Source organism: Castor canadensis, chromosome 11 (assembly GCF_047511655.1).
Source record: "Castor canadensis chromosome 11, mCasCan1.hap1v2, whole genome shotgun sequence".
NCBI lineage: Eukaryota > Metazoa > Chordata > Mammalia > Rodentia > Castoridae > Castor > Castor canadensis.
Window position 1 is genome coordinate 34,051,449 of NC_133396.1, and position 13,552 is coordinate 34,065,000.

The 13,552-nt window shown below is 39.3% G+C and overlaps 1 protein-coding gene across 1 annotated transcript in view; it reads left to right on the forward strand.

Moving 5' to 3' along the window:
* Positions 1-1,539: 1,539 nt before the first annotated feature.
* Positions 1,540-13,552, forward strand: part of Ppm1e (protein phosphatase, Mg2+/Mn2+ dependent 1E) — a 128,228-nt gene continuing 116,215 nt past the window's right edge. The window contains exon 1 of the mRNA XM_074046209.1: positions 1,540-2,200. Coding sequence (XP_073902310.1) covers positions 1,722-2,200 — 479 coding nt within the window. The 5' untranslated portion in view covers positions 1,540-1,721. The remainder of the gene's footprint in view (positions 2,201-13,552) is intronic.

The following is a 13,552-nucleotide window of genomic DNA, read 5'->3' on the forward strand; positions in this document are numbered from 1 at the left end:
GTATTATTTAATTTCAAGCTAGAAGAGAACATATAACTCTAATATACATGATGCCATAATGTACATTAGTGGGCTCAACCCACTTAATCTTAAAATAAAAGTATCAGGTCAGGGATTTAGAACACAGTATAATATAAAAACAGTTGGTGAGCAGACTCCCCCTTTTGCCATTAATAACTGCCTGGAAGTGGTATTTCAGACCCTAAATCCAACTGAAACCCAGAGACAATAAATGGAGAGAATGGGGTGGATAATTTGTGAAAAGATATTTTTCAAAGTAGGGAAAGAATCACTATGTTTTTGCTGAATTATATGTTGCCTTGGACATGGCAGTATACAGTAACGATGCTATCATCCATACAGCTGTATAACAACACAGCTTCTCCCTTTCCTACCCTGCCCTGCCTCCAGTAAGGCTTGAAAATAATAGGTTTGTGTATAGTTTGCCAAGAAAATTAGAATCATTTAAAGTCATTTCAGTTCCAATGTAAGAAAAAGAAGCACAGGAGGAGATGGGGAAGAAAAGCAAACAAAATCTAGAAAAAACACATACTGAACTATGTAATAAAGTATAACATGCATTATTCAGAAATTAGAGGGGAGTTAGTGTGATAAGAAGGTAATGGGTGAAATGCACAGAAACTCAATCATGGATTGAGTCACTGTTTCATCACGTGCTTGTGACCTTGAGCAAAGTCACCAAGCTTGGTTTTCTCATCTGTAAAAATCATAATGGTAATACATCTCAAGCGGCTGTGGTAGAGATTAAACTGGTGAAAACAGTTTATAAGCTACAAACCCCTATGTAAATAAGGCATTATCTAGATACATGTACTGTTGAATTTTCAGAGACAGAAGAGTTAAGGAAAAATTATCTAAAAGGCCTTGGAGACTAAGATCTGGGTTCTAATTCCAATGCCATGGCTAGACTTTTGAGACCTTGAACCAAGTAAATTACTATCTTAATTTTCACTTTTATCTTTTTGAGAAATTAGGATAACACCACTTCTCAGAATCAAATGAGGGAATCTATGCAAAAGAACCTACCAAGTGTTAAGAGTTTGCTGCCCCCCCTCCGCCCCGCCCCCACCCCCAACTACTTATTCAATGAGTTTCATCTACAAAAGGTGTTCACAGTGTGGTATCTTTTCAATAGATATATAAAGCCAAGGCAGGAACAGACAAGGCAACTGAAGTGAATGCAATCCAAGTGAGAACCAAGAGCTAGACTTAAGAGATGTTCAACTCAGAGACTAGGGTCTCCTATCCAATAAAGACATTCGGAGTTGAAGAATCAGGGGAGCCCTGTGTCCTTACGTCTCCGCGGACGGACTCGACGGGAGGGACCCTGAAATTCTTAATTAGAACCGGTTGCCATGGGAACGGTCTCTAGGCAGCGTGGGCTGAGATCTCGGTAGGCATAGAAGAGGGTGGGCCGCCGCTGGACCCCGCGCGCGCGCCCGCCACCAACTTTCCCTCCAGACTCGAGAGGGGCGGGCGGCGCGCTCCGCCCCCGCCCCCACCCCTGGGCCGCGCACGTCGGCGCTCGGTGGCGCGCACGCCTGCGGGAGCTCTCTCCAGGCAACCTAGTGCTGATAGCTCGTGCCGGTGCGGCTGTTAACCTACCGAGCGGGAGCTCGAGGCTCAAAAGCAGCCCTCCCCTTCCCTTTGCAGGGCTTCCCCCCACCCCTTTCCCGGTGGACTACCGGGCGTGAGCAACGATGGCCGGCTCCATCCCTGAGGAGAAAACTTACCGGCGCTTCCTGGAGCTATTCTTGGGCGAGTTTCGCGGACCATGCGGCGGCGGCGAGCCAGAGACTGAACCCGAACCGGAGTCGGAACCCGAACCTGAACTGTTAGCGGCTGAGACGGCCGAGGCTTCGGTGGAGGAAGAGGGGGAGGAGGTGGCCACCGCGGCGGCGACGCAGGAGGGGGAGCAGGAGCAAGACCCAGAGCCCGAAGAGAAGGCGGTGGAAGAGGAGGAGGAGGCGGTGGCGGCGGCTGAGGGCGAGGAGGAGGAGGAAGAAGCGGCGGCGGCGGCAACGGTCCCCGGGCACTCGGCCGGGCCGCCGCCGCCGCCGCCGCCGCAGCCCCAGCTGCCGCCGCTGCCCCCACTCCCGAGGCCGCTCTCAGAGCGTATCACCCGCGAGGAGGTGGAGGGCGAGAGCCTGGACCTGTGCCTGCAGCAGCTCTACAAATAGTTAAGTACCGCGGCCCGGCTAGGGGGTGGGCCCGCTGTCCCTGTCGCGCAGGCCTCGGACGAGCTTCCCCCCAAATTGTTATCTCGTCACCCCCGCATCTACTGACGCTGAAAGCGCCCCCGTTGCTCGAACTCGGGCGGGGGGCTGCGAGCGACCCACGGCCGCCTGGGTCTGTGCGCCTGCCACTGGCTCTCAGACCCCTTCTTTCCCCTTCCCTTGGGCCGTCAGCTTCTTACTCATTCACTTCGCACACCCCTCCCCGATCCTGCCTCAGAGGTCTTTGCTCCCCAGACCTCATCAGGCTCCCTCTTCCCTGCGCTCTTCTTCCTGGAGGTTTCCTCCAAACCCAGTCTGTCTTTCCCGGGCTGGGTCCCTTGTTTGGCGACAGCCAGACGCGACTTGTTCCTGGCCTGAGCTTTTGAGGTGCCTCCTGCGTAACCGCAGCAATGATCATTCCGGCCGCAGGTCCAGATGAGAGACTGGAGTCGATTTTCCGTCTGGAGCTCAGGGTGCAAAGAGCTCTGTAGATAGATGGCTTCATACACCGGAGCCTGCTCTGTTACAGACATTTGGCTGCTCGTGATTGAGGAGGGTGGGAAGGAATTGGGAGGGAATCTTACCAGGTGAAAGACAGGGTCCAGAATTCGTGGAAGTGGAAAAAGTCAGGCTGGCTTGATAAAAAATGCCATTAGGTGCAGTATTTTCAGTCCATTAAGTAGATGTGGTGGGATGTGGGGGGGAAGCAGATGGCTTAGCTACCCAGATGAAAGTCTAAAATAGAAAGGTCAAGGCTTTGCCTTTCATCCCAGTTCTGGTTTTTATGAGCTTGAAATAGAAACGGTTTACAGTGGCGTTTCTTTCTAAATGGAATTGTTTGCTGTAACGACAGAGGAAATACTAAGAAGTCTCTGAAAACATTGCTAAACCTGAGGTTTGGGTTTTTATTTATTTATTTTTTGTCATTCAGCTAATAGTTGTAATGAAAGGTGTTATTCTGACCACTCAAAAAAGTTTTCTCTTCCAAGATTCTCTGCAAGTTCAGACTCACTTGGGTTTTTCTTAAAAGCTTAAATGAAAGAAGGGCCTACAAAATAAAGCTGTTTTGTCTTCATCCAACCCAAAGACACCTGATCAAATCATTCTTTTAAAGCAGCAGTTTATCAAAAGGAAAAAAATTTAACAAATCTGTAGAAATGGACTGCGTTTTATATAAAGTTTTTATACACCTTATAAACTATATAAAATTTAATTTTAAAATACTATGTAATTACCAAGGGAATGCTTTGGGGGAAATGTTAAAAAAAAAAATGGCGTGTAATACCACCACCCAGGGATAAACAGCATTAAGGGTTTGAATATTTCTTTCTTGTCTTTGTAAGAAAAGAACTTATGAAGTGTAATTTTTTTCAGATAAAAGACACTAAAAGCTTTCTGCTTAAAAAAATGGAGATATTTGCCAAAGTGAAGGAATTTATCTCACCATCCGACTAGTACTATTTTGAAAATTTTTACCTTTTTGATTGCAGTTACAGAATTGAAGGAACACAGTTTAAACATTGGTGAATTTTAAAAAATGAAACTATTAGTACAATTCTGAACATTTTCCTTTCAAGAATTTTTTTTTTTAAGAAGATGTGTGAGTTGCTTTATTTTAAATATGGAAGGGAAACAGGATTAATTTTGATGCACATATAAATCAGAAAAAGGATTCAAATGATAAAGTAGTCATCAAATTGAGAACAGAAGTTTGATTTGAAATAAAACTAGCAAAATTAAAAGTGGAAAATATTTCACTGAATGACATTACATATAAAATTAGATTTTATACTGTGTTTTGTATAGATGCGATTAACCCATTAATATTCAGATATAAAATGGCTGGTTTATTTATACAAAGTATCTTTAAGGTACTTTGTGCGTTTAAAAAGTTTTAAAATATATAATAACACCTTTAGTTTTTATCTTATTTATGAAAGAAAAGCATATGGCTTTGTCACAAGAATCAAAGTGGAAAACTGTAGGGATAGATAATTTTTCTGTGCAAGCTCTTCCTTTAACAGATGAGAAAGCTATACATCTGTCCAGATTCAGAAAAAAACAAATTATGCATAAATGGATTTCAACATTTTTTCAATATAATCTCTGAACCTCAAAATTCTTCCTGATATAGTTGAAATGTTGGTTTGTCAAATTTCTGAGGAAGTATTTAGAAATAATTCTGATTATAAGTATGTTGGAATTGCTTATTTGAAAAAATGAAGATTTAAAAAAATGTTTTCTCAAATACCCACCTTCTCTGTTTAATTTGGGAATTCTTTTTTTTTTTTTAATTTGGAATTCTTAACAGTCTTTATAAACTGTCATCACTATCAAATGGTGCTAAAATTCTTTTTTTTTTTTTCCTGAGGCACCTGGGTTTGAACCCAGGTCCTTACACTTGCTAGGCAGGTGTTCTACCATTTGAGCCACTCTGCCAACGATGCTAAAACTCTTAAATGAACTTACTTTAACTATATATTCACCAATTTGATAATTAGGAATAAAAAGAAAATCACATTGCATTTAATAACAGCTTCATAAGTCTCTTTTTCCATCAGTATTTTAGAAATATGTATGGCTGCTAAACAAATATGAGAGTCTTGGAAGAAAAGTACAGGTGCTTCTCAATACTGTTTTATGTATTGATTCATATTTTACTTTTTTGAGTTGGGGATACAGATCAGTGGTAGAGTGCTTGCCTACCACGTGAGAAGCTCTGGGTTAGATCCCCAGCACTGCCAAAAAGCCTTCTTTTTTTCTTTTTTAAAAAATATAGTGATATGTTTTTCTCAAGATGTTTTCCTTCTCTCAAATTTTAGAATAGGAACAACAGACATATATCATTCTTCATTTTGGTAAACTCAAAGCTCAGGACTAATTTTAAGTAATTACTTAGTTAAGTAAAGGATCAAGGTTTAAATGAGCAAAATATAGTTATAATTGGCAGTTCAAAGATTTTCAGAGCAATACTTAGGATAAAATTTTTGCTTTTGAGCTTCAAAATGAGAAACTTGTACTTAGACATCCCTCTTCTAGATAAAAGCAACATGTAATATTTTGAAAGAAAAATAATTTAAAAGTGGCCAGGCATGCCCTCCTGTAGTCCCAGCACTTGGGACACAGAGGCAGTAGGATCACAAGTTTGAGACCAGACTGGGCTACATAGTGAGATCATGTCTAAATAAATAAATAAATAGATAGATAGATAGATAGATAGATAGATAGAAAGACCTCTGCTATGGACTACAAATACTTTTTAAACACTTTTCTTTTTTTGCAGTACTGGGGCTTTAACTCAGGGCCTCATGTTTGCTAGGCACATGCTCTACCACTTGAGCCACTCCACCAAGCCCTTAAAAACACTTGTGTTTTTTTTTTTTTTTTGTGGTACAGGAACTTGAACTCAAGGCCTTCACCTTGAGCCACTCCACCAGCCCTATTTTTGTGAAGGGTGTTTCGAGATAGGGTCTTGAAAACTATTTGCCCTGGCTGACTTCAAACCGCAATCCTCCTGATCTCTGCCTCCTGAGTAGTTAGGATTATAGGTATGAGCCACCAGTGCCTGGTTTACAAACACTTTTTAAAGGACAATTTAAAAGTGGCCAGGCAAATGGTTCACGAGAAACTTTCTCAAAAAAGCCCTTCACAAAAAAGGGCTGGTGGAGTGGCTCAAGGTGTAAGCCCTGAGTTCAAGCTGCAGTACTGCAAAAAAATAAGTAAGTTGGGTATGGTGGGACATGCCTATAATCTCAGGCATAGGTAGTAGGATAGCAGTCTAAACCCAGCTCCCAGCAAAAAACTCAAGACCGTATCTGAAAAATAACTAAAAATGGGGTGGAGGGAAGGAGGAAGAGAGGAAGGGAGGGAGGGATGCAGAGACAGAAGTAGAGAAGGAGGGAGGGAGGAAAGGAGGAAGGAAGGAAAGGAGAAGTGTTCCTTACAGAATAGTGCAGTATTACAAAAGTGCAGATATGAACCAGAAAGAGTAACATGTTCAAACTAATGTATTAGTACTCTGAAGTATAGTTTTTGTAAGTATAGAGGTAGGATGGAGTCAATAAATAGTGACTCCAAAGATGAGGCTAATGAGGTAAGATTATACAGACTTAGCACCTTCGGATTTCATCTGGAGGCCAAGTGAGAGATAGGTAATGAAGGGTATATTGTAAAACAATTCTGCCTTGCCCCAGTTCCAGGTCAGCCTGTGGTACATAGTGAGACACTATCTCAAAATAATAATAATAAAAAAAAGTCAAGTATTGCAGTTCACCTGTGCCTGATTTAAAAGGATTTATGGGTTATATTTCCTGGTTTTAACAATACTAACATTTATGAAATGGTCAAGTAGCCAAATTCCTCAAAGAAGTCTAGATTGGACATAATATTGATGACACAAGCCTTAAAAAAAACCCAAAACAGCCTACAGTTGTTCCCTTCTTAGTTATTTTTGATTTTCCTAAAAAACAAAAACAAAAACAAAATGGGGGCAGGGGGGAGAAATGACCCAAGCCTTGTATGCACATATGAATAATAAAAGAAAAACAAAAACAAAAACAAAAAAACCCCGCAAAACTACAATGTAATCATATTTCAGAAATGAGCGACAATAGTATTAAGTAGATTATGTGAAATATGGGTATATAAGAAATAATATAGGGCTGGGGATGTGGTTCAGTGGTAGAGTGCAAGGTCATGGGTTTGATCCCCAGAACTGAAAAAAACAAAAAACCAAATTCTTGTCAGGTGTGGTGGTACACATCTGTAATTCTAGCACTCAGGAGGCTGAGGCAGGAAGATCTTGAGTTGGAAGCCAGCCTGGACTACATTGAGAGTTCCTGTTTCAAAAAATAACCCCAAATAAAAAACTTAGTAAGTTTTAATATTCTTACATTTAAAATCACTGTTCTAGTATACTCACTTCAAAAATTTCTGAAAGGAATATAAAAATAATGAAATTAAGATTTTTAGTTGGCACTTCATTTTTTTTTAAGATTTTCATTATGACATAAAATTTTAACATTAACATTTCAGCATATAATAAAAGTAGGGTATGAAGTCTCATTTAAAAAGATATTTTAACCTTCCATGTAAATTTTCTCTGACTTAGTATTTTCTTAAGTAACTAGGTACATGATTTAATTTGCCACTTTTTAATAACAAAAATTTGGGAGTCTAAGGTTTTAATAGGCATGCAAATCCATTTTTAAGAGTAAAAAAGAAAATTTATAGTAAAAATAAAATAATGTAATTATCTCTCAGCCTCAGTAAATTTTTGATCTTGTTTCATCTGTGTGTCACATTGTGTTCTACAATGATTAAATTGCCCAAAGATGTGTTTCTCAGAATGTATCCCCATTAAGCCATGCATGAATGTGTAAAAAGAAGATCATCTTAATTAAGCCCAGCTCACACCTGTAATCCTAGCTACTTGGGAGGCTGAGATTGAAGGATCAGGCTTCCAGACCAGCCCAGGCAAAAAAAGTTCCTGAGACCCCATTCCAACTGAAAAATCTGGGTGTGGTGGCACATGCTTGTCATTCCTGCTACAGTGGGAAGTGCATCCAGGCTAGCCTTGGCAAAAAGCAAAACCCTATCTCAGAAATAAACAGAGTAAATCAGACTGGAGGTGTAGCTCTATTAGTAGAGCACCTGCCTACCAAGCCAGAAGCCCTGGGTTCAAACAACAGTACTGTAAAACCAAAAAAGATATAGTATTATAAAATAATTTAAATATTGAAAAAACAACAGATTATGAAACAAAGTATAAATATACCCATTGTCCAGTTTCAGCAACTTAACACAAGTTTTATTTTTTTATTCAACATTTTTTGTTTTGTTTGTTTGGTGGTACTGGTGTTTGAACTCAGGGTCTTGTGCTTGCTAGGCAAGTGCTGTACCACTTGATTCATGCCCTCAGCCTTGGTAACTAGCTTTTTTGAAACTCTTATTTTGAACATGTACAGATAGACTTAGTTCTTTTATTTTAACTGTCATATATCCCACCTTGTGTTGTACTTTGATTATTTGATGGACATGTGGGTTTCTAATTTTTGAATGTTACTCATATATTAATGATTTAATATTAGCTGCTGTAATGGATAAATTCTGTAATCCCAAAGGTTAACATATATTAGTTTATTTCTTACTTACAGAGTCCCTTCAGTGGTGAAGAAGGAGCTGTATTCCAGGGGGTCATTAAGACCCCCAGGCTGATAGAGGCCTTTAGTTTCAACCTGTGATTTATAAAGTTGCTCTAGGCATCAATATTCATCCGGAAACCATAAGAAAAGAGTGAAGAATGGTGTTAAAGATTTTTCGAGTCAGTCCTTAGAAATGGCACATATCATTTCTGTTCATGTTCCATTGGCTATACTTCAGGTCATAGGGCACCACGTAAGGCCTACACTTCCCAATAAAGAGGGCTGGGAAATATAGTTACTGGCTTGGCAGCTAATTCCAAGGAACAACTCTACACTGTGGAAAAAATGCAAAGCTTTGTGGATAGCTGGTAACCCCTGCCCTAGAAATAGTGTTACAGTTTAAACAGTTCTCCTTCTCCATGTGTTCATAGGTTTATTGGGTACATATCTAGAAGTAGAATTGTCAAATTAACATTTTGTACATTTTTAATTTATTAGATATTACCAAATTGCTTTGTCCAACAATCCTGTATGAGAGGTCTAATTTCTTTATATTCCTTCTACTATTTGAACTGTCACTATTTTACACAGCTATGTGCCATTATTACCACTGAATTATGTAGGAAACAGAAGAATATATATAGCTGACTGTGATCTTGATTTAGGGTATTTTAGAAAGTGATACAGCCTAAAAGTCTAGACCAGCTATGTCCAATAGGAATATATTATGAGACACATAGTACTTTAAAAGTTTTTATTAACCACACATTAAAGAATGAAACAGGTGACTTTAGTTCTAATAACTTATTTAACTTGGCATATCCAAAATATTATTATTTTGACATGTAATCTACACTAAAATATTGATAGATTTTACATTTTTACTTCAAGTTTTAAAGTTCTTTGAATATTTTACATTTACAGCACATCTTGATTTGGAGCATTACATTTCAAATACTTAGTAGTCACAGGTGGTAGAGGCTACCATATCAAACAGCTCAGACTTAATATTTTTTAAAAAGAGAGGGCTAGGAGTCTGGCTTAATCATAGATGTGTGCTTAGCATGTATGAAGCCCCAGTTTCAACCCCCTAGCACTCCCCCCACTCCCCCAAAAAAGCACAACTATAATGACAAAACTTTAATCTATATAACACACATGATACTTAATTTCAAAATTATACTTAAGGGTTCTGGTTCTAATCAGAATGTACTTGTTCCAGATTTCTTTCTGTAATGAAAGAATATAGATGATTCTCCACTTCCAATAGGGTTAATTTTGTTGTTATTGTTTTGGTGGCACTGGGGCTTGAACTCGGCCTCATGCTTGCTAGGCAGGTGCTCTATCACTTGAGCCACTCCACCAGCCCCCAATAGGTTTATGTGCTGATAAATCCATTGTAAGTTGAAAATATTGTTATGTCAGAAGTGAAATTAGACATAAGGGCAAAATAGTTTCTGCTGGGTATTGAGGGGGGGGGAGAGGGAGGGGGCGGAGTGGGTGGTAAGGGAGGGGGTGGGGGCAGTGGGGAGAAATGAACCAATCCTTGTATGCACATATGAATAATAAAAGAAAAAAAAATTCATTATGCAATCACGTGGAAAGATTTGGGGTATTCGCCAAATAATAAATATGCTATTAACAGAAAAAAAAAAAAAGTGAAACCTATGGAACATCATAATTTAGCAAAATAGCACTCTGTAGAGTATCAGTTGTTTGTCCTTGTGATCATCTGACTGGGAGATGCAGCTTGCTGACACGCTCAACATCACAAGAGAGTACAATACCACATATCACTCACCTGGGAAAAGATGAACATTTAAAATTTGAGATATGGTGTCTTCTGAATGGTTACTTACTTTTGTGTGCATGTGTGTGGTACTGGAGTTTGAACTCAGGGCTTTCTACTTGCTAGGCAGATTACCACTTGAGCCACATCCTCAGCCTCTATTGAATGTTTATTGTTTTCACACCGTTGTAAAGTGGAAAAATTTTGAATTGAATTATGACTGGGGGAACCATCCATAATCTGATTTAGATTTAAATTACGGAATTATTAATTTCTCCTCACGTATTTTATGAGGTAGTGGGTAAGTGTAGTTTTTTTTTTTCTTTTTTTTGCAACATTGGGGTTTGAACTCAAGGCCTCATACTTGGTAGGCAGGTGCTCTTAACTGCTTGAGTGAGTCACTCAGCCAGCCCTTGTTTATGATGGGTTTTTCCAAGATAGGGTCTCTCAAACTATTTGTCTGGAGTTGACTTGGAACCGATCCTTCTGATTTCTGCCTCCTGAGTAGTTGGGATTACAGGTGTGAGCTACTGGCGTGTGGATTCTATTAATTTTTTTTTAACTGTTGTGTAACAACTTACTGTAAATTTTGTGGTTTAAAACAACAAACACTTTTTATCTCACAATTCTGTAGGTCAACTCAGTTAGATTCTCTGTTAAGGTCTCAGAAAGCTAAAGTCAAGATTTCAGTCATGAGGTTTGGGAAAAGAATCCATTTCCAAACTCATTTAAGTTATTAGCAAGATCTGGTTCCTTGCAGGTCTGATGTCAATTGGCTGTCAAGCGAGGGTTGTTTTAACACTCCTAGAGGCCATCCACCTTTCTTCTTGTATGGCTCCCTCTATCTGCAAACCAATAGTTGTGCCTTGAATCCTTCTCATGTTTCAAATCTCTCAGGCTCCTTTTGCTGCCATCCAGAGAAAGCTCTGCTTTTAAGGGCTTATGTGATGAGATAAGGTCCACACAGATAATCTCCATATCAACTTGCCATAAAGCATAACACAGTGGGGTTATGGGAGTGTAGCCTAGTAGCAGAGCACTTGTCTAGCATGTTAGAGGCCCTGGGTTCAACCCCTAGAACTGTTAAAAACAAAAAACCCCACAACATAATCACAGAATCATAGACATAATAATTTAGTATTCATAAATCCCAGTGTTTGGAACAGGCATTTTTAAGGAACCATGTTAGAAATTCTGCACACTATAGTAGAGAAGCAAGATGGAAGACTATTTTAATTATTTTGTTTAGAAATCTTTTAATTTCTCTTCTAAATGAAAATAAAATACTTTGCCTATTTCTTTTTTGTCTCTTTTTCTACCAGCCTTCTCTAAGCTACCATCAGTTCTTTACTGGGCTACAACAGTACTTTTTTTTTTTTTCCCGGAAGTGCTGGGGTTTGAACACATGGGTCTCACACACGCCCTACCACTCGAGCTACTCTGCCAGCCCAATAGGGGTCTTGATTTAGTTCCCAGAACCTACTATGCTCTTTCCTGCTGCAGGAACTCTGCACATTTATTTTCTTTGCCACCAACTTTTCCCCTTTTCTCCAACTATCCAACTCAACTATTACGTCTTACCATAAGTATCTCTTCCTCATAAAAGTGTTTCCTTACCTCTGTTCTAAAGTACTGTTTTTCCATTTTCATCACATCCTTTCTCTTTCCTGTATATCATTATAATTTAAATATCTATGTATGTATATTCATGCATGTGTGGTTTAGCTCAGACTTAGGGCAACAGATAAAGAATGTCTTATTCACCTTTGTGTATCCAGCTCTTAGTACAGGTCCTGGCACATAGTAAACACTCAATAAATATTTTTTGAATAATAATTGATTAAATTTTTTTTTTGGCAGTACTTGGATTGGTACTCAGGGCCTTGTCAATCTTGAACTCTTTCTCTGCTTAGTCTTACCAGATTGATTGATTGTGTGTTTTTAATATTAATTATTTCCTTTCTAGGTTTTCATAGGCCACTGTCCTTTTGTTCTCTTCGTTATTATTTTACTTCTCTGTTACCTTTTGAAAGGTATAGGATAAAGGAAGAAAACGAAACTTAGAAAAGAAAAAAAGAAGAAACTGTATTGGTTTCCTAGGGTTCCAGCCCCCCATCCTCAGACTAGGGATTGAACCTAGAACCTAGTGCCTCATGCTTGCTAGGCAACTGTTCTACCACTTGTCCTATTTCCTTTTTTTTTTCCTTGGTGGGACTAGGGTTTGAACTCAGGACTTCATGCTTGCAAAGCAGGTGCTCTACCACTTGAGCCACACCTCCAGTCCATTTCCCTCTGGTTATTTTGGAGATTGGGGGGTGTGGGGGGGTCTCTTTTACTCTTTGCCTGGGCTGGCCTTGAACCATGATCCTCCAGATCTCAACCTCCCAAGTAGCTAGGATTATAGATGTGAGCTACTGGCACCCAACTAAAAAAGTAATATATATATATATTTTTTCAATAATTTTTGTTTTAGGGCTGGGGATGTAGCTCAATGGTTGAGTACTTGCTAGAGTACATACATGAAGCCCTGGGTTTGATCTCCAGCACTGCCAAAAAAAAAAGAAACATACTCTCCTATAAATTCTTTTAAGAGTACTATGAACAACGACAGGTTTAAAAGAAAATAATATTAAATATGGAGTAATTAGCTAGTAGAGAGCTTTTTAAATTCATCATTAGTATTTTTACTTAAGACTATTTTGTGCTGCATTTCCCTAAGAAAGACCAGTCTGTTACTTCAACCAAGATAAGAACCAAAAGACCTATAATCTGCTGGTTAGAAATAGCAAAGGTAATTTTTCCTGGCAACTTGATTTATCAAATTACTTCAGAAACATTACAGTTGTTGTCTATGGATTAAAGTATTTACCTGCATTTGCTAAAAAAGCACAACCTCTGATATTTGATCCCTATATATAGTAATTAAAACCAGGCCTTTGCATATGTTAGAAAACTGATAAGCCCCCAAGCCTCCAGCCCTATTTTTTTTTTTTTTTTTTTTGACACTACAGAGTTTGAACCCAGGGTTTTATGCTTGCTGTGCAGGGGCCAGCCTCAGACCTTGATCCTTCTTCCTAAGACTTCCTGTATAGCTAGGCCACAGGTGCTTGACACCACATCGACCTGGCTTATTGAAATGGGGTCTTGCTAACTTTTTGCCCTTAGCTGTCCTGAACCTCAGTCTGCTTGAACTCTACCTCTTAAATAGCTGGGATTAAATTACCTGGCCTTTATTTTGTTCTTGAGACAGAATGTTGCCACTGATTTTGCCCAATCTAGCCTTGAACAACCTATCCTCCTGCCTTTTCTGCCTCAGACTCTCCAAGCTGGGATTACAAGTATGCACAACCACACCTAGTTATTCATATATTTTTTGTATTTTT